The 18,193-nt window shown below is 41.3% G+C and overlaps 2 protein-coding genes across 2 annotated transcripts in view; one reads left to right on the top strand and one right to left on the bottom strand.

Annotated features, from left to right (window-relative positions):
- Positions 1–13,589, top strand: part of LOC115378879 (FERM domain-containing protein 5-like) — a 118,585-nt gene extending 104,996 nt beyond the window's left edge. The window contains exon 15 of the transcript XR_003930179.1: positions 13,577–13,589. The gene's annotated coding sequence lies outside the window, so the exon portion shown is untranslated. The remainder of the gene's footprint in view (positions 1–13,576) is intronic.
- Positions 947–8,519, bottom strand: wdr76 (WD repeat domain 76). Its single transcript, XM_030079463.1, has 15 exons — positions 8,327–8,519; positions 7,726–7,896; positions 7,533–7,634; positions 7,297–7,389; positions 6,435–6,493; positions 5,810–5,930; positions 5,400–5,501; positions 4,812–4,852; positions 4,459–4,612; positions 3,754–3,912; positions 3,335–3,450; positions 3,071–3,166; positions 2,804–2,956; positions 2,659–2,712; positions 947–2,246 (listed from the first exon to the last, which is right to left on the bottom strand). The coding sequence occupies exons 1-15, from the start codon at positions 8,381–8,383 to the stop codon at positions 1,991–1,993; spliced, it is 1,734 nt and encodes a 577-aa protein (XP_029935323.1). The 5' UTR covers positions 8,384–8,519; the 3' UTR covers positions 947–1,990.
- Positions 13,590–18,193: the final 4,604 nt, after the last annotated feature.

The raw sequence follows: 18,193 nt of genomic DNA, 5'->3' as shown, positions 1-18,193 counted from the left end.
CAGGTAAGCCTAGAGCGCTCCTTCTTGTTTCCATTCAAAACACGTTTTTTTTTTTTGTTTTTGTTTTTTCTTGTGGAAGTACATGTAGAACATCTGAGACAGTAGCCCAGTTTTCACTGGACTTTCAAAACAGGTTTTACTGCAACGGTAGCAGAACAGCTTGTATTTTTTGCCAGTCTACACAAAAAGTAGCATTATTTAACTACCTGAATCTTCCTTGTGGGATTCAAGTTCAGTAAAACATGGAGTATTTTTGAGCTTTGTTGCTAAATTGTTTCACATTACTTGCAAAGTCATGGTGAAAAGGGGAGGGGAAGTTGGGTGTGTACACAGGAATATGGCTGCAGTTGTAAGATCCCTTCCTGTACCATGGTCATGCATATGGATATTTCTCTGTAAGCATGTGTTCTGCATTTTGTTACCTCTGAACAAGACTGCTTATTTCCAATCACAGACTGAAGACTGGTGTATTCAATTAATTTATCAATAAATATAATATATTCTTAAAGCTGACACTTCATCTGACTACTGAAGTTGAGGTTTGAGTGTACAATGTGAATTTATATAAAAGCATAAATACTGAGGGTCACAAAAAGTGTCTTAGATCCACTGCTGGAGTTATAATAGTCAAAACAGACTGCCAGCACCAAATGTCAAGCCAAAAAAAAGTTAAATACAGCATTTTCTGAGGCAGATGTGGCAAAACACACACACACACACACACACACACACACACACACACACACACACACACACACACACACACACACACACACACACACACACACACACACACACACACACACACACACACACACACACACACACACACACACACACAGAGTGCATTTATGGTACAATACTGCCATCTACAGTTAACTGGTGCTACCACTGACACTCCCAAAGCTGAGCTAGGCTTTTCAGTCTCATTTATCATCACTCACTGTCAGAGGTACAAAAATTTTATTCAGTTCAAGAAACATAAGATTTTTTCAGTAGTTTACTTGTTTCAGCAGTAAATACTTAACATATAAAAAAAGAAACATAAAAAAGTCAACACAATGAACTTCCCAGCAGCTACTCATTACAGCCCAAACTGTGATGTATTTCCATCCAGACACCAACACTGCTTTACCTCCAACTATTTTGGTTATTTGCTGGCTTCAGATGGAGGAGACAACAACAACAAAAAAAGGCATAATTAACTTTCATCAGATAATTTCTAAGCACTTGACACCAACTGGATATTCTCTAAGACCCCATGAAATGGACTCTCTCAATTTGATACATTTCCTGTTGGATGTTTGGGCGGGGCATTGTGCAGGGAAGGATCGTTCACAAGTATAAACCAATAGGAAAGACCAAACCTTAACCCTAACCCCACGGGATATCAGATTAGGAGAGAAACACAATTTTATTTGAAGGGATAGGTGGATAAGACAGGATATTTAAAGATTTGTCAAAGTTTTATTGAACTACACTACAGTATGCCTGTGTTTAACAATGCATGTTAAACTATCTGATGCCAAAAGTGCAGTATCTCTACTTACATTTCTAGTCATTTAATTACAACCAGAAGGTCATATTCTTGACAGTGGTCCCAAAAAAGTATAACTGATTTGATACTTTCCAACGTTATAAAGATGCTACTGTATTGTGGCTCCTTTATTGTGGTAGTACTATATCAGGAGCTCTCTAGACATCCCTAAACATAAATGTAAACATAAATATAACGTAACATAAATGTAAACATAAATGAAGAACATGCAAGAGAAAGAACTATCCCAACTAGTCAGATGTCAGTATTTTCTTTACAACTAGCAGGCCTATCATACAGTTTCCAGCAGGTGAGATGTCTGTCTCAAAGGCAAACTGTGTGTGCTGTGCAGTCCCCATTAACGACTGTTTTTGACAACAGTGTCTTGCTCATTTTTACTGCAGAACGTAACTGCCTGTGTTCTGCTTACGTGATCTCGTACATGTTTGTGTCTCAGTCGGTGAAGACATGCAGGCGTCCGGAGGCGTTGCCCCCCAGCAGGGCGTTCCTCGTGGGGTGAAACGCCGTGACGGACAGCACCGTGGTGAGGTATTCGTCGTCTCTGAAGGTGTGCTGGAGCTGGCCGCTTTCGTGGAACACCAGCACTTTCCGAGGCCTCCCCATACTTCCCACCACAAAGCAATCCTCCTGTTTAGGGTCCCACACTGCTGACAGCTTGCTCAGCCAGCGGCCTGTCTGCATGTCATGTCTAAAAACAAGAAATCGAAAATGTTACGTCTAAAAATTTTTCAGCACAATTCAATTCAGTTTGTAAACCACAATTTGAGCAAACAATTCTACTTATACTGAATAGACAAAATTTATTTCTTTTAACGGGCTGATGCAGTTGATTTGCCGAGAATTTCAAATTGATGCATCAGTGCAATGAATTCATCCCTACACCTCTAATGTATAGCTTCATCAAGAACGTGATCAAGAACCCACTTCCTGTACAGACATATTGCATGGACTCACTGTAAACAGTAATGTTGTATAAACACTTGCTTTCTGTGTGGTTCTTTCCACTAACACAATGCACAGTGACTTTTTAAAATTGCTTGATTTTCGTTCCCAAACTCCCAAACATGTTGACACAACTTTTCTAAATGGATATGCAGTACCTGATGGAGGTCAGCAAGGGAGCTTCGGTGGTCATTGCAGAGGTGTCATATATCCTGTAAAAAAAACACAGATACATATTTAATTAGAACGTGAATTCCAAGAAAAGTGTCATGCAGTCCATTTGTTTCAGCTGCTCTGCCTCACCTGATCTTGTCGTCCATACAGCAGGTAAGAACTCTGTTCCCTGTGCTAGGAGAGAAATATGCACTGGAAATGCTTAAAGAGTGGCCATGCAGCTGGGAGACCGCCTGGCTCTTGGTCTTCTTCAGATAGCGACTGTCATAAATACTCACAACCCTACAGAGAAGAAGAAAACAGTGGTTTGCCAAAGTTAAAAGACTGATCGGACTACTGATGCATGTAGTTCAGGTGGACAACTGATGAGAGACTATGGATCAAGCTGAATCATACTTGCTCTCTGCCGCTGCAAAGTACTGGTTTTGTAGAGGGTGGACGCTAACACAGCGAACGCTTTTAGTGTCCAGGCTGTGAACTGACATGGCGGAGCTGTTGCAGAGAAATTAGACAAGAGAGAAAACAGCTAAAAACAGCTTTGAACCTTTCTGAAACAGTAAAAGCATCATGTATGTCTGCGATGAGACATAGCAAAGAGTGGAGAAGTGCTACATTTTCTTGTTAATACTCCAATAGCTTATGAAAATGATGGTACGTTACCCCGGAGTGCGTCTGTCAACAATGGCAACATCTCCATACCAGTCGCCCACCACTAGTGCTGAACAGTCGTGTGACAAGAAGTCAAAGCTTTTCAAGCCATCATCAATATCATACACCTTGTAGGACAAAGAAAATGATTTGACTTTTAGCATTTTAAAATTTTGTTGATGGCTAATAATAGTAACCTATAAACAAAGCCAAAATCCTAAAAAAGGTGCAAATTACATTTTTTTATTTTCCCTTAAGCAAGTAGCCAAATAATGGCCAACATGCATCTAGTGACTGAAAGTGTTTCTTGCCAAGCACTATCAGCTAAGTAAGTTTCAGAGAGGACATTAACAGAATAAATCTTTACAGATAAATGCCTCAGCACCAACAACAAAACATCAATATGATGAACTGAACAAAACTTTAGTTACATCATCAAAGACAGCCTTCTCTACATCCATGCAGCGCAGAGATCCATCATAGCTGAGGCTGAGCAGGTGGCTGGGATTAGCCCTGGAGAACGCCATGCAGCTCACTGGGCGACTGTGGGGCTCAAAGAGCAGCACACCATCATCACCCCAGCTGCCACCCTGAAAGAGTACAAATGTGGGAAAAAAAAGAAAACGTTATTTCGGTGTGTGATTTACTTGTGTCTGATAATGTGATGTAATCCAGTCGAACATATCTGGGTAATCCTCATCTGGCTGACTAGGTTCTTTGGGTTCTTTGAAGGAGGATGGAATATTGATTTGTTAAATTTCTATATAGTCATCTTGGACAGCTGAGCTTAAAGTAAGTTCAGAAAACACAGCTCACTTAACTGAACACGTTTAAAAGTGTGTAGTTTTTGTTCATGATGCCAATACATTTCAGACGTGTTTTATCTGTGTTTAAAGGACAAAACAGGGCCCAGATGTCTGCTGACTGATGTTACATTATTCCCCGTCATTCTCACCAAAACGACCCACTGGTTGGCAACATTAGCAGTCAATTTAAATTTTATGTTTCAGAGTGATAGAATAAATCTTTGTTGTCAGACTAGGGCTGAAAATTTCTCTTTGGAATAAACTGTTGGACCCTGAAGAATACCAAGTTTTAAAGAAGATGTGCAGTATCAAATTGTTAACAGGACTCACCATGTTCCAGAGTCCAACACGTCCCCACTTGTCCCCCGTAGCCATGAGCAGACTGCGGCTGCAGGGGTGAAACGCAGCAGAGAAGATACGATCCTTCACCACTTTGGCCACTTGGTCCTCAGTTATCCTCATGGTCTTAAGTGCACGGCTGTACCTGCATAAACACAACAACCCATAGTTTCCTCCCTACTTGTATGAGCCCTCCGAGAATGTTCTTCAAGATACAATGAAGAATGCTGTGATCTAAAATGCAACGGTTTTGTTTTAGAAGCAGAGATTGCAGCAACATCTTTACAGGTTAGGAAGCAAGCTAAAATGCAAAAATTGCAGAACATTAACTTTTGAAAACTTACTCCTTGAGATCAGGCTGCATCTTTACTTCCTTTGTGGAGTCCTGTGTATAGAATGACAATATTTCAAGATTTACAGGATGATTCTACAGGATTAGGCTGTATTGCTGGAAATATGAACATATCATTAGATTTAAGGTTAAAACGGAGACAGCGTGTGTTTTGATTTCACCAATCTGTCTGTCTGTTAGCAAGATGCATCAAAAAGTTACAAGGGCAATAAAGTGTATGTCTGTGTTCTGCTGAACATTATCTAGAGAATTTTTGGTGATGTTATTATGGTAATGTACAGTTATCGAGGTTGAGCTTCCAGTTTACCAGTGGTTGACATTTTTCAATATAAATGTGGGTGCAAAGTAAATGCCGCAGCTCAAAATCTTTGATCAATACAGCTGATGTTTTTAGTTAGTACACATGTACAAGATAATATGCACAAACATTTATGAACATATTGATAAATGAGGTCCACTGCGATGGACTAATTGTTAAGACTAATTGTTAAGCCCAAAAGCTGGTAATCTCTGGGTGCTCTCGTGTCCCAAATACAATAAACCTGAAATATGAAACCCTGTTAATTCCCCTGACTCCCACCTCAGAGCAGAGCTCAAGAAGTTCTGGAGGCAGCCGACTGCCCTCCTCCATGTTCACTGGAACCAGCGGCAGAGGGCCAAGATGCTTCTTGACTGACTCAGACTTTCATATGAGAGAGAGAAAGAAAGAGAGAGGGAGAGACAGAGAGAGATGAAGAAAGAAATAACAAGTGCAAACAAGTGACAGAGCAAACAAAAACAATCTGAAACTCATGAGCAGAAGTGCAGCATTCATGAAGTGACAAGTTAATATTTTTGTCCAACAACCACCAACTGTGTCTACACTGTTCATTAAAATAAGACATTAACTTTGTGCTGTTTATACACTACTACTTTTGAGTTTAATTGGGAAAAAAATGTTATTAGAACAAGTCAAATTAAAATCTATGTAATAATTAGTTAGTCACTTACTTTGCTTTGGTCCAAAAAAACCCCTCGGGGTTCAGGTGGGAGTGTGAGGACCTCTGCCTCTTTATGTTGGAGACGAAGGGACTTACGAGGAGGCAGCACTTCTCTCACAGCAGCCTTTGACCTGCCACAACAAAAATGTAGTGTTACAGTTGCATCAAGAAGACACTGGCCTTGTCTAAGAGTTGATGTTTTCAGTAATGTCCACTTTACACAGAAAAAAAAAAAAAGTTACAAAACTGTCTACTGTCATGAAAAAAACATGAAACTTATGGGGGACAACAGTTCTGACTACACAGTATGGCTGCTAGGTGATAAAATGCAGACAAATGTGTCACTTTTTCCGTTTTCATCCTCCATTTTTAGTAATCATCATGCAGTGCAAGCTGTGACACTAGGCGCAGTTTGAACTTGCACAGATCTAAGAGCCTTGCTTGGCAAGGCCATGCTCAATACCACAACCTGTGAATGAGAAGGTTGCCATCGTCCTCCATTTTTATCCTGTTTAGTCACATTTCAACAGCTGGGAGTCCCCAGTCACGCCAGATCAATCAATTGTATTCTTCAGCATCTGTTACCGCACCAACACATTCCCATCAGTATGCTGTAGTTCATCAACTGACTGTACCTCATGAGACCCCTCTGCGATGGCTTCGGCCGTGACGACTCTCTCAGATCCTCGGTCGCCTTTTGACAGAGAAAAACAATAATTTTCCACCACCGTTTCCACTCACAGACAGCAGGACCAGTGACACTTATCATGCATTGACTGTAGCAGAGCTTTGCCATTTCAAAGCGCGTTATGCAAATTGGATACATTGAAATTTAAACTTGGATTCAGAAAATACATATCACATGCCTTTTGATGTGCACTGTTTTATATATAAAGTGGAGACTTTAGGTAACATTTAAAAATTTGCTGCATTTAGCTGGTTGTAAAGTTCATTGATGAGGTTAGACACAGTATGTAAATAAATGTAAGGAATATAAGATGTGACAAGCTCTTGGCCACTTTCATTTTTTCAAAGTAGCTGTCAGATGAAAAAAGCTTGGATACCGCTGGTCTAGATAGTTCAAAACAGTAACTCTGACAAACCACTGGACCAAATGGTCAGTGGACAACACACCTGAATGCCAACTGCCAAATACAGTGAACTGAGCGCACAGAGCTATACACACCCAAGACATACAACTAGGCGTAAACAAGCCCACAAAAATCCCCTGACCTCCATGGATTAAAAGGGATACAGCTTATTAAGGTTTGTTTTGAGGGGGGATGAAAAGCTGGAAAGCTCCCTCCCGTTGATAAAAATGGAAAGATCAACCAATTTCCCTTGGCATCTGCACACATCAGGATTTTCCTGCTGTTTGTACTCTCTTTAGGAGAGACCAGAGGGCTCTGTTTGTTAACACGACACTCACAAACCAAAAAATTACACTGATCTGGGCAAAAAAAAATGGGGCTGCAATGGCTGCACCTGTCTGCCTACCTGGAATAATTTGATGGAAGACAGAAAGGCTTGGTTCTGTCTGATGTTCTCTAGGCGCTCCAGTTCATACGCAGACAGTCCTCTGTGTCCATCCTGCAAAAAAGACAGAGCATTTTATGGGGAGTAAAGACAGCAGTGGCAGAGAAAGGTTTCTACATACCACAGATGTACAGCACAATGAACAACACCAGATTCAGACATATCGGGAGTTAAAACTGCTTCTCTAACAGACTTACTGATGCATGCTCCACATCGCTGTTTTCAACATCCTCCTTCTTGACCTTGCCCTTCTTCCTCGCCTTGTCTTCATCGCTTGTTTTCTCACTCAAAGTCTCTCTCTAATAGAGAAATCATTTGGAAACCTGTAACTAAACGAAACTTCCAAAACATAGCAATGTCTGAGAATGGAAATGCCCCTGAACGCCTCACCTTTCTCTTCTCGGCTGTTTTTTTGGCAGCATCCTCTTTGGAGGTGTAGTTGAGGCGTTTAGGTGCCAGGACCCCCTCGCCCTGTGTGGTGACTCTTTGTTTTTTCTGTCGAGCTGACCGGCGGACTGTCACCTCTCTGTCGGAGTCCTTTTGCCCAGGAGGGGTCATTTCCTGGAAAAATTATTAAAATTGTATTAATTCATTTAAGTGGTTTTGGTTAGGTAACTTAATCACAACGATAATAAGTCAGTGACGCAGTCTTTTTTATTGCCCACTGGATTTGCTTTGCTGAAATATTTGTTTACCGAAGATATAATGCATTTTAATGATACATTTTATGTGTATAGCACTTTTCTTGGTGCTCGAAGTCAATACAGAGATTAAAAACACACACACACACACACACACACACACACACACACACATGAAATAAACAATATTACGAAAACAGAAGTAGTAGCCTAGCAAAACACAAAGCTAAAGGACGCTTGGTGTCAGTCATGCTATTATTTTACATTAATTTAGCATTTTTAGTCTTTAATAACATCGCCAATTTAGCTTAAAAAGTCTCTTTTTACATTGACAGCTTCGGTAAACTCACCTGTGACATCTTGTGAGTCTTCACCACAGCTTCGTGTTTTACCATTTCTGTCGCCATGTCGGCACAAGTCCAGCAGCTCGTTTTATTTCAACAAGAGAGCAGCTGTGATGGTGTTTCAGCCGCACTTGAAAACCAGCTACTATCATCAACAGAAGTTCCGGGAGAATAATGTTGGCGCCACGAGGCGTGTTTTGTAACTCACTTGTGAAACAGGGCTCTGGCAGCTCTGATTGGTGGATGTTTCCACGTGACGCGACGCGGCCCAATGCGGCGTTTTGTGTCCTGTGGGAAAGATGGAGAGGAGAAGGAGACGAAGTAAACACAACATCACGCTTACACTGCAGCCGAGGGATTTTAGAGGATCTGCTGGCTCCTTGCTCTGTCTTCTGTGATCAGGGAGCGCCCGGAAATCAGTCTGATCGACACCCCGACTCTCCTTGGGCACACACACACACACACACACACACACACACACACACACACACACACACACACACCAGCTCTAACCCACAACTATAGATTACCAGAGGTGTAAGCAACTAATTACATGTTACTATAATAGAGTAGCTTGTTTGTGTACTTGTGCTTTTTCAAATATTTTTGAAAGTATATAATTAAAAAAAAGAAGAAGAAGAAATAAATGTGCCCATTACTAACTCCAAAACTACAATTTTAGTTTTTTGTGAAAAGAGAAATGGAGGTATGGGTATGAAAAGACAAGGACACACCTGGGCATCACAACTTTTTTAAGTAGAAGTTCTTTTAAGTAGTTTTTGCAACACTAGTCTCTCTCTCTCTCTCTCTCTCTCTCTCTCTCTCTCTCTCTCCCTCTCCACCTTTGTGTGTGTGTGGACTAGAGGAGGGTACAAGCATGCACAGCACAGGCTGTACCAGTGGTGTCAAACTGCTGTGGGTAGCAGGACTGGGGTCTCATCACTTTCACTTTTAAAATAGAAATTGAAACTACAGTACATCAGCTAATGATAGATAATTAATCCCATGCAGTTTACATGTAGATATCTTCATGAACCTTTTCATTGTGTTAGCTCCCGATTCTTTTGTTGAAAGCCCAAGAACAGACCGGAGTCAATATTCAATTTTCTGATGAAATATTTATTATGGTCACATATAAAGCAAGGCAGCGCTGGTCTCAGAGTGACAGCTCAGTCAGAATGAGCCCCAATATTAGGAAATGATGCACATTTATCTTCTTGGGCTTGGGCCTGCCCCGTACATAGGTTGGACTTACACGCAACCGAGAATAATTGGCCAGTTACCCAGACATGGACAGGCCAACCACTGCCCATGCGTTATTACTGGAATGTGTGATGCTAGTGTGTGTGTGTTGACTGGGCGTGTATCTAATGCAACAGACCTAACTAACAAGATAGAGAAAGTACATCTGGCTCCTGGTTTATCTGTCTTCTGCTGGCGATCAAGCTGTCATGAACTATATAATACATTGGATAATGCAAGAGACAATCAAACTATAAGGCCAATTGTAACAATCCCCCTTTTGACATAATTTTATTATGTCAACCAACAAGGTGAGAATGTTTAATCTGTATTGCGGTACCGCTTTAGGCGGAAAACCAGCTGGTCAGCCCCCCCAAACTGCCAGTGATTCCCAGCCTAAAGAAGCAACACAATCAAGCATGAGGTTTTAATGCCCCCCTTTTGGTATATTCTTACTATATCAACAACAAAAAGCACATAATTTAAATCTTAAGCAGAAGCATGTGTTCCTACCTTCCTAGCAACCTATATGTCAGTGGATATGTGTAAGCTGGCTATGTGTGAGTTCTTAGCAACTATCAGCAATGATTCTTCTTGCACAGATTATGGAAAACAGTAAACATAACTATGAAAACTATAAGTAGCACGCCCCTATGTGTATGCGAGTATATATATATGGTTATGTATTAGCATTAGCGTATATCATGTGTCTATATGGGGTTCAGGGATACAAATAGTGGTCTTCTTGGTCGTCGTCGTCATCTTTGTCCTGGTCCACTTCAGTCCTGTCATGGTATTCTTCAGTCTCATCCTCCCCGGGCTCAGGGAGGGAGACCAGAGGAATTGTCTCTCCATGGTGTTGGATTAATTGATAAGGAGGTGGTGCAGGGAATTTATCATTAATTGCCGTAGTGATGCATTTCAGACAGAGATGTCTGATGCATGGTATGCAACAGCATCTGCATAGCGTGAGTACTGTTACTGCAAAGATCAATGAGATGAATACAGAGACTATCACAGTTTTCCATTTTCCGAATGCATGATCAAGCCAATCAGCTAAGGGATTTGATATCCCTGAGTGTTCTGCCAATTCTTCTGACATAGTCTTTAGGCCAGAGAGAGCTCCAGTTATAGAGCTGTCTGGTGCAGTATTGTTTGGGATCAGGACGCAACAGTCCTGGGAGATCATAGCACACACCTCCTGTGTAAGAGAAAATCTAGTGCGAGTCTATTTTGGTAGGTTATTATTTAATTAGCAGCCAATTGTTCGTGCAGACCAGTCCATGTATTCCAATTTTTTAAATGTTAAGAATTGATGTAATTTATCTAAACATTCTTATTTATTGTGACCCACCAGAATAAAAAGGATTCAAATCCCGCTGCATCTTGGTCCACTAGTTTGTATTCATCGGGCACACCTCTTGGAACTCCAATTACATATATAGGAGAATTTTGGTTTAGGTCAAATGCACCTCTTTAGTGCCGCTGTAATTTGGTGACAGGCTGGAAAACAAAGTTAATCTTGGCATACCTTGAAACTATTTCAGCTGCTCAGGCCTTTATCAATTTCAGTGGTGCGATCAGGGATAATATAGTACACGTTTCTGACCAGCTTAGAAGGAGCGTATTTCTTAGGCAGTTCCCACCACAATACCAATAAATGTCTGAACGACAATAAGTGAGTTTGATCGCATTTGGCCATTTGGTAACATTAATAATGGTTATGCACCAGTCTTCTGGTATGGTTTCAATTCCAGTATAGTCATTGTCAGTGCCTGTGTGTGTCTAAGTATGTCACAGTCGGGGCCACGTGTCCAGTCAGTGTCAGTAGGACAGGTTCCTAAGTCAGTGCGAACCTCAGTCAATTTTCTGTCATTCGTGTCCTGTGCCAGTGCACAGTGGGTTTTATGTATCCAGTTCTCAGTCTATCGTCTGTTAACCACACCTTCACAAAGTGTGTGTGACCTCAGCCCCCTTATATGGTCCCTTCCATCTTAGAAAGGACCAGTTCAGTTTGTTAAACGTTCTGACAACCGAGTTGCCAACCTCCACTTGAAAAGTGTCGTGGTCCTGTTCCTCAGAGAGTATCTGGGTCACCTGTTGAAAAATACTCGTCACAGTATTGTTCAGTTATTTCACATATTCAACCAAATTCTCATAGTATACAACACATATGGTGTGTCGCTTGGTGCAGTATTGGAAGGACAGGGAATTTTTTCTTCCTGTCAAAATCTCATGGGGAATAACATTCATGGTTGCGTTTTGGGGTCGACCTCCCCAGCCCTTCCAGCTCTTTCAAAGCTTTTTAGTATTTTAATTTGTTGTCATTTTAGAGCAATTCATTATTCTTTTTTTTTTCATGAACACTTACAGTCAATAAATCTAGAAATGCAAAATCATCTTTTTTCTTAAAAATCAGTAATTATATATCAAGCATGTAATATTTAAAACAATTAACAATTAACAAAAACAAAATGTTTTTCACAAAGGTCTGTCATATGTTACACATGATCAGTAAGTGTACCAAATACACTAATGGTAATCCAACACATCTGCATATTTTTCCTTCATAACCCTGAATTTTAATTCTTTTAATTCTCCTTTTAATTCAAGAAAAAAAAAACTTGTTTCTTAAAAAAAAAAACTTACCATGGAAAGTGGATGGTTTTAATATTTTGGGACTATGTAATCTGATATCAAATTATGTGTTTTGTATTTTTGTAGCATCTGTATTATTGTGATTCCAACAATTCAAAAGCCTATCGTTTAAAGCTATGGTGTAAATGCTATATGTGGTTGTGTGGTTGTGGGTGTGTGTGTGTGAGTGATTGTGAGTAAGACAGAGAGAGATAGGGAGACAGAGAGAGAGAGAGAGAGGGAGACTGTGTTTCATGTCCATGGTCTCATGGTACAGATAATTAGTGATATCCCAATGTTGTGAGATAAGGGCTGTTACTTTAGACTAGAGCTAGCACAGTGACCTCCACTATGCCCTTTCTGACATAATATAGGCTTTGGTGGCTTTTAAACAGCTTTTCATTGTTTTGTTTTGTTCCATTTACTACTCTTATTTTTAGTTATTTCTCCTTTTATTCTTCTGATGAAACACTGGACATGGAAACACACAATTTCGTTATGCTTTTGGCATAATGATGGTAAAGATTTCTGATATCTGATTTCTGCTATCTGCCGCATTGTTACCTCTTGACAATTTTCCATCTCCTTTTTGGTGTCCTCTGCACTTGACTATAACAACCCGATCTAGTTCAAGCAGGGCATAATAGAAATTAAGTAGCTGATTTAAGTGTTTAACAGGGTTGCCAGTTCAGGTCACAAAACATTTCTTCTCCAGTGACACATGTCCATGTGTACTGCTTGAACTGCATAGGCCGAGTCAGTGTAAATAGGGGTAGTTTTCCCTTCGCTAATTTACATGCTTCTGTTTTTGCGACTAAGACCGTCATTTGAGCTGATGCTGGTTCAGGGACAACCTGTGCCTATTTTGTCTCTAATTCAGCCGATGTTTCTTCCATAGCAGCATATGACGTCACTAACTCGCCAGTGGGAGAGTGGTGGCTGTGTCACAATATAGTGTAATTTGAGCATTTTCAATTGGATGTTTATATAGGGTGGAATGTAATGGCATTTCCTTATCAGTTTCTGCAGCACAGTCATGATCTTGCTTGGTATCAATTTATGAAATGGATCTGAGGTTTGTTGAGGAGTTGTTGCAGGCCTTGGAACTTATGTGCTGACAATGTGAACGCATTGAAGCTGAGAAACGGATTTAGGCAGTGGCATGTTTATAGTAGAATATCTGCTCCTGTGTCACTCACACACATGTAATCTCGCCATTGACTGTTAATTTAACGAGAGTTTCAAGAAACAAGTCATCTGAACACAGTGAGTCACCTGCTGTCAGTGCTGGGCATCCCTATTGTTGTGGCATTTGTTGGCCACTAGGGGCCTGATGCCAGTAGTTTTGGCTTTGATGTGAGTGTGGGGGCACTTGAGGAAGAGGGTCGTGCTGTGGGGGCGGATAAATGTTATAATCATATGAGAATGTCGGACAATGTCTGGCCCAGTGCCCATAGCCTCCACATTTGAGACACTTATCATTTCTGCTTGGACCTGAGCTGGACTTTTTATTGTTTGGTCTGTTTCGCCTTCTGTTCTGCGCTACCACCTGTGGATGAGGATAGAGAGGTAGGTCCGGGTGAGGGCCGTAAGGCATCGGAGGAGGGGGCGGCACTTGAGGAGTAGCCTGTTGAGGCAACTGTTTAGCAGATGCTTTATTCTGGTTTACTTTATCTCTCATTTCCCTTAATTGTGATTTAGCCATTTGTGCCTGAAGGGAGGCCAAATCTTTTTTCTCCTGGATGCGTTGCTCTAGCTCATTGTCCAGGTATTGAGTGACATGAGCTGCCCGCATGTGATAGTTCATGGTAGGCAGTCCTACCACCTTTTTGAGTGCAGCTTGTGTAGACGGGGGCACTGAAGCCTCAACTGCTCCCCTAAATAGCACTTCAATAGTGTCACTGACAGCAGGATCTTCACCAGTTCTGTCTTGCCACATTTCCCGTACTCTAAGTAAATACTCAGTCCCTCTCTCATCCTCATTAGGTGGAATGCGACACAACTCAGCTGACCGTATTTGCAACGGAAATTTTTCTCGTATGGCAGGCCATAAGGACTCAACCAAATGACTTAAGGGCACATCATCCGGGTCTGCATCTGTCAGACAGTGTTGCTCTATTTCTCTCAACATTCCCAATGATGTGCAAGATGCGAACACGCGTCTGAAATCACCTAGGACAGGGACTACACCGGCGCATGCTTCCAAAAAGGCCTCTATCCATGGCGCGCCCCCTTGGTTAATGTTGGGCAGTTGAGATTTAATCATTTTATTGTCTTGTAGAGAGAAGGGTGTATAAGTAGTAAAGGTGCGCCCTCCAGTGGTGGTTGCTGTCACTAATGGCATTTGATGATGACGACGACGGGTGTCTAAACAAGTGTGAATGTTGCCATGATTATGCCTGTTAGGGTGACGTGATGAATCAACCGATACTCTCCCATTATGGAGGCCCCTTCGCTCAACAGCAGAGGGTGCTTCATGTACAGCAGTGTCACCACCTGCAGCTCCAGGGCTGTTCACATATTCACGTTCAGACGGTGGAATGTCTGATTGAGATTGCTCTGTCGGGGGCTCAAAGGAATCAGACGAAACAACTGAAGTAGGTGGCTCTACTCGAGTGCTAGTAGAAAAGGGATCAGTGCTCCTCCGAGCAGTTTCATTCAGATATCTTTCTACCTGTTTTTGTGATGCTCTATCCCCTGAGTACGGAGCTAGTTGCAGCAGACCGTTCTTGACAACCAATAGTGGAGGCATATCAGATGTGGTATTTTGAGGTGTGCAAGGTTTTTTCGAGCTGGTGGGTTCACTTTGAGGCATCTTATGTAGGATAGATTCCAACATCGCCCTTGCCTCGGCGTAGGGAGGGGGCGAGGTCGTGGGTGCTGAAGCAGTCTCAGTTGCCTTGGGTGAGAATGTTTTGTCTCTGGGCCTGGCATATTGTGCCTGAATTGTTTTTGGTTTGAACGTGTTATCTATAAACTCGGCACATTGTGTCTCCGGAGAAGTCAGGGTCTTAGCTGGCACCTCGTGTTTTCGCTGTGCAGAGGACGTCTGAATAGAGAGTTTAACTTCTCCCAAAAAACACTTGCAATTAGTCAGAAATGTTTCTGTCCTTTTCACTTCTCTCTCTACCCTTCCTCTGTGCCATACTCCTGTCTCATGCAATTTTGCTTTTGCCTGGTTTGCACTACTCGCTGCCTGCTGCCAAAACAAGCTAAAATCGCTCAGTTTGGGTGGAGCGCCTTCACACCCCCCAAACATTCCCTTCTCTTGCATTTCCCTCACCCAATACACAAACCTATCCATGTCTTTCCTTTCTTCCTCCTTTGGAACTTTCTTCTGCCACCTTATCAGTGTTTCTATCAGCACCGACCCCAAGGAGCCGGGTATGCAGTCCTTCCATTTGTCAACAACTTTTTGCGACATTATTAAATGCAGACACGTGTTAGACAGAGAGGGGGCGAATGGCACAGCGCCCGAGTGGGGACCCGATTAAGAAGCTTCTACACGGAGCCTAGTACTCTGTGCGCTTAATCGCTGGGGGTTCTCCCAGTCTAACCACTCGTTTTAATTCACCACCTCTGCAACACCCTAAACTAAAAAATCCCCGTTCTAATCTATTCCAATGCCCCCCCGTTACAGAACTACTTGAGATCTGTGTCAGGGCAGGAATTCTCGTCCAGTCTCAACTGTTCGATACACTGCCACAGGCACAGTACAAACATCAATCAAGTAGGAAGCCACCCCACATTGGTATGAAAAATAACAAACTTTCCCTGTGTCCTTATAGAACTTTAGGCCTATGTCTACAAAAATACAGGAAACTTCACTCCAAGTGGCATCCGACCCAGTCCAGCATGACTCCAAGCGGAATTGTAGCGTCCTATAAAACTTTTAGATTTAAGCAATTTAAACTAGACTAGGACACTTATTCACTTTCCCTCACGTGAGTCTATGTGTTTACACTTTACATGTGACCATTCTGTTGAAAAACACAACCAGTTATTTATTTTCCCATAATTTTAGCGAATTTAGCGATCAGAGGGTAGCATTTATCAGACAATTTAATTTAGTATGTCCAATGTGCAGAAATGAAATTTCAGATGGAAAAAGGTTTTTCTGCTTTACCTTTGTTTTCGGGCCCTGTAATTGTCTGAGAAAATTTTCCTCCGAACGACTCCAGCGGGCCTCAATCGGACACGGTCTCAGAGTCAGTCAATCCGGGTCACCGGCACCAAATTGTTAGCTGAAAGCCCACGAACAGACCGGAGTCAATCTTCAATTTTCTGATGAAATATTTATTATGGCCACATATAAAGCAAGGCAGCGCTGGTCTCAGAGTGACAGAGCTCTCGCAGGATCTCTATCAGAATGAGCCCCGATATCAGGAAAGGATGCACATTTATCTTGGGCTGGGCCTGCCCCGTACATAGGTTGGACTTAAACGCAACCGAGAATAATTGGCCAGTTACTCGGACATGGACAGGCCAACCACTGCCCATGCGTTATTTCTGGAATGTGTGATGCTATGTGTGTGAATGTTGACTGGGCGTGTATCTAATGCAACAGACCTAAATAACAAGATAGAGAAAGTACATCTGGCTCCTGGTTTATCTGTCTTCTGCTGGCAATCAAGCTGTCATGAACTATATAATACATTGGATAATGCAAGAGACAATCGAACTATAAGGCCAATTGTAAAAATTGCAAATGTTCAAGTTTCTAATTTTGAAGGAAATCCACTATCAGTATGTATTTAACACGTGGTTAATGTTACCACATCACGAAGAATTTTTCATTTGCAAAAACAGTGCTTTCATAACGAACAATTCCATGTGTGAGTGGTCTGTGTCGACTTGAGTTTCCAATGATAAACACAGCTTTGGCATGGCATAGGCCTGAAGCATCTTTTCTCTAATTGGGGCTCTTGTTTTAGTGTACATTATACACGATTGACTCTAAAGACATATTCAGTCATGCTGTCTTGCTTTTGTAGCTTATCGTTCTCAGCTAAGTGGAAAACCAACCATTAGAAACCTCCTGAAACATTCACTCTTGATTACTAATGCTCCACAGCACGCTCCCAGCATCAGGCTGTATGACACAACAGTAGCAGTCATTTACTAAAGACAGTGACTACTTTACTCTGGGATCTGATATGGAAGACATAATCTTTGTAGTTGATATAACTCAATGCTGCTGATAATTTTAAAAATCAGTCTAGCCTTGCTTGACTGGCCAATTTTTTCTCTTCTTATTTGTCAGTGTGTCCAGTAATTAGGATATTATAATCAATAAAGTTTGCCTTGTTTGTTTTGGGTAGGTGTTTTCTGTGGGAAAAGCTTTTTCAAACAAATGCATTGAGAAGAAGAGAGAGAAATTTTGCCATTAATTTTTTGGAGCTACCAATACAGTGGGCAGATCTCTTCCTCTCAAACAGCTTTTTGTGGACATGAAGTGAAACATTTTACAGTGTGGGAGAGGGGGTGGGGTTAGTAGTTAGCAAGAATGCAGAAAATAAAAATGAAAATAAAATTTAAAACATGATGAAAGAAGGCCATACAGTTTCACCATGGCAACTATTACAATTTTTACAGCTTGTATGCCTTTGAAGCTAGTCTGTATAAGTGAGTGTGTTTTGACAGCAGAAATGTTCTCTGCTGTTTCATTGTGGCAAAAACAGCTGTTTAACTTTAATTTTTTTCCATGTTCACCACTTCACACTCAAATGCATATAAAAACCGTAATTCAGTTTAAAAACTAACAAAAAATCTTTTTTTTTTTTCACATTTTGACACCTTTGTCCTTTTTGACCCCAGGTGGATCTAGGTCATCAATGTCCATAAGTATTTCTATTTCTATTGTCCCTTTTAACTTTTAACTGTCAACAGACTGTAAAATGGTAACTTACATAATATAAAAATAATTTTTATTGATAACTACATAAAATATATGAGGACATCACATACAGAACACAGAATCAACATTAGAAAAAG

This window comes from Myripristis murdjan, chromosome 3, assembly GCF_902150065.1.
Source record: "Myripristis murdjan chromosome 3, fMyrMur1.1, whole genome shotgun sequence".
Taxonomy (NCBI): Eukaryota; Metazoa; Chordata; class Actinopteri; order Holocentriformes; family Holocentridae; genus Myripristis; species Myripristis murdjan.
Note: the sequence above shows the minus strand (reverse complement) of the source record. Positions and strands in the feature narration are given on the sequence as shown.

Coding starts and splice junctions, on each gene's coding strand:
- wdr76 (XM_030079463.1), bottom strand. CDS start 8,383: ATGGCGACAGAAATGGTAAAACACGAAGCTGTGGTGAAGACTCACAAG. Junction 3,167..3,334: donor GTTGACAGACGCACTCCGGG/GTAACGTACCAT, acceptor TCTCTGCAACAG/CTCCGCCATGTCAGTTCACA. Junction 2,957..3,070: donor TTTGCAGCGGCAGAGAGCAA/GTATGATTCAGC, acceptor TCTTCTCTGTAG/GGTTGTGAGTATTTATGACA.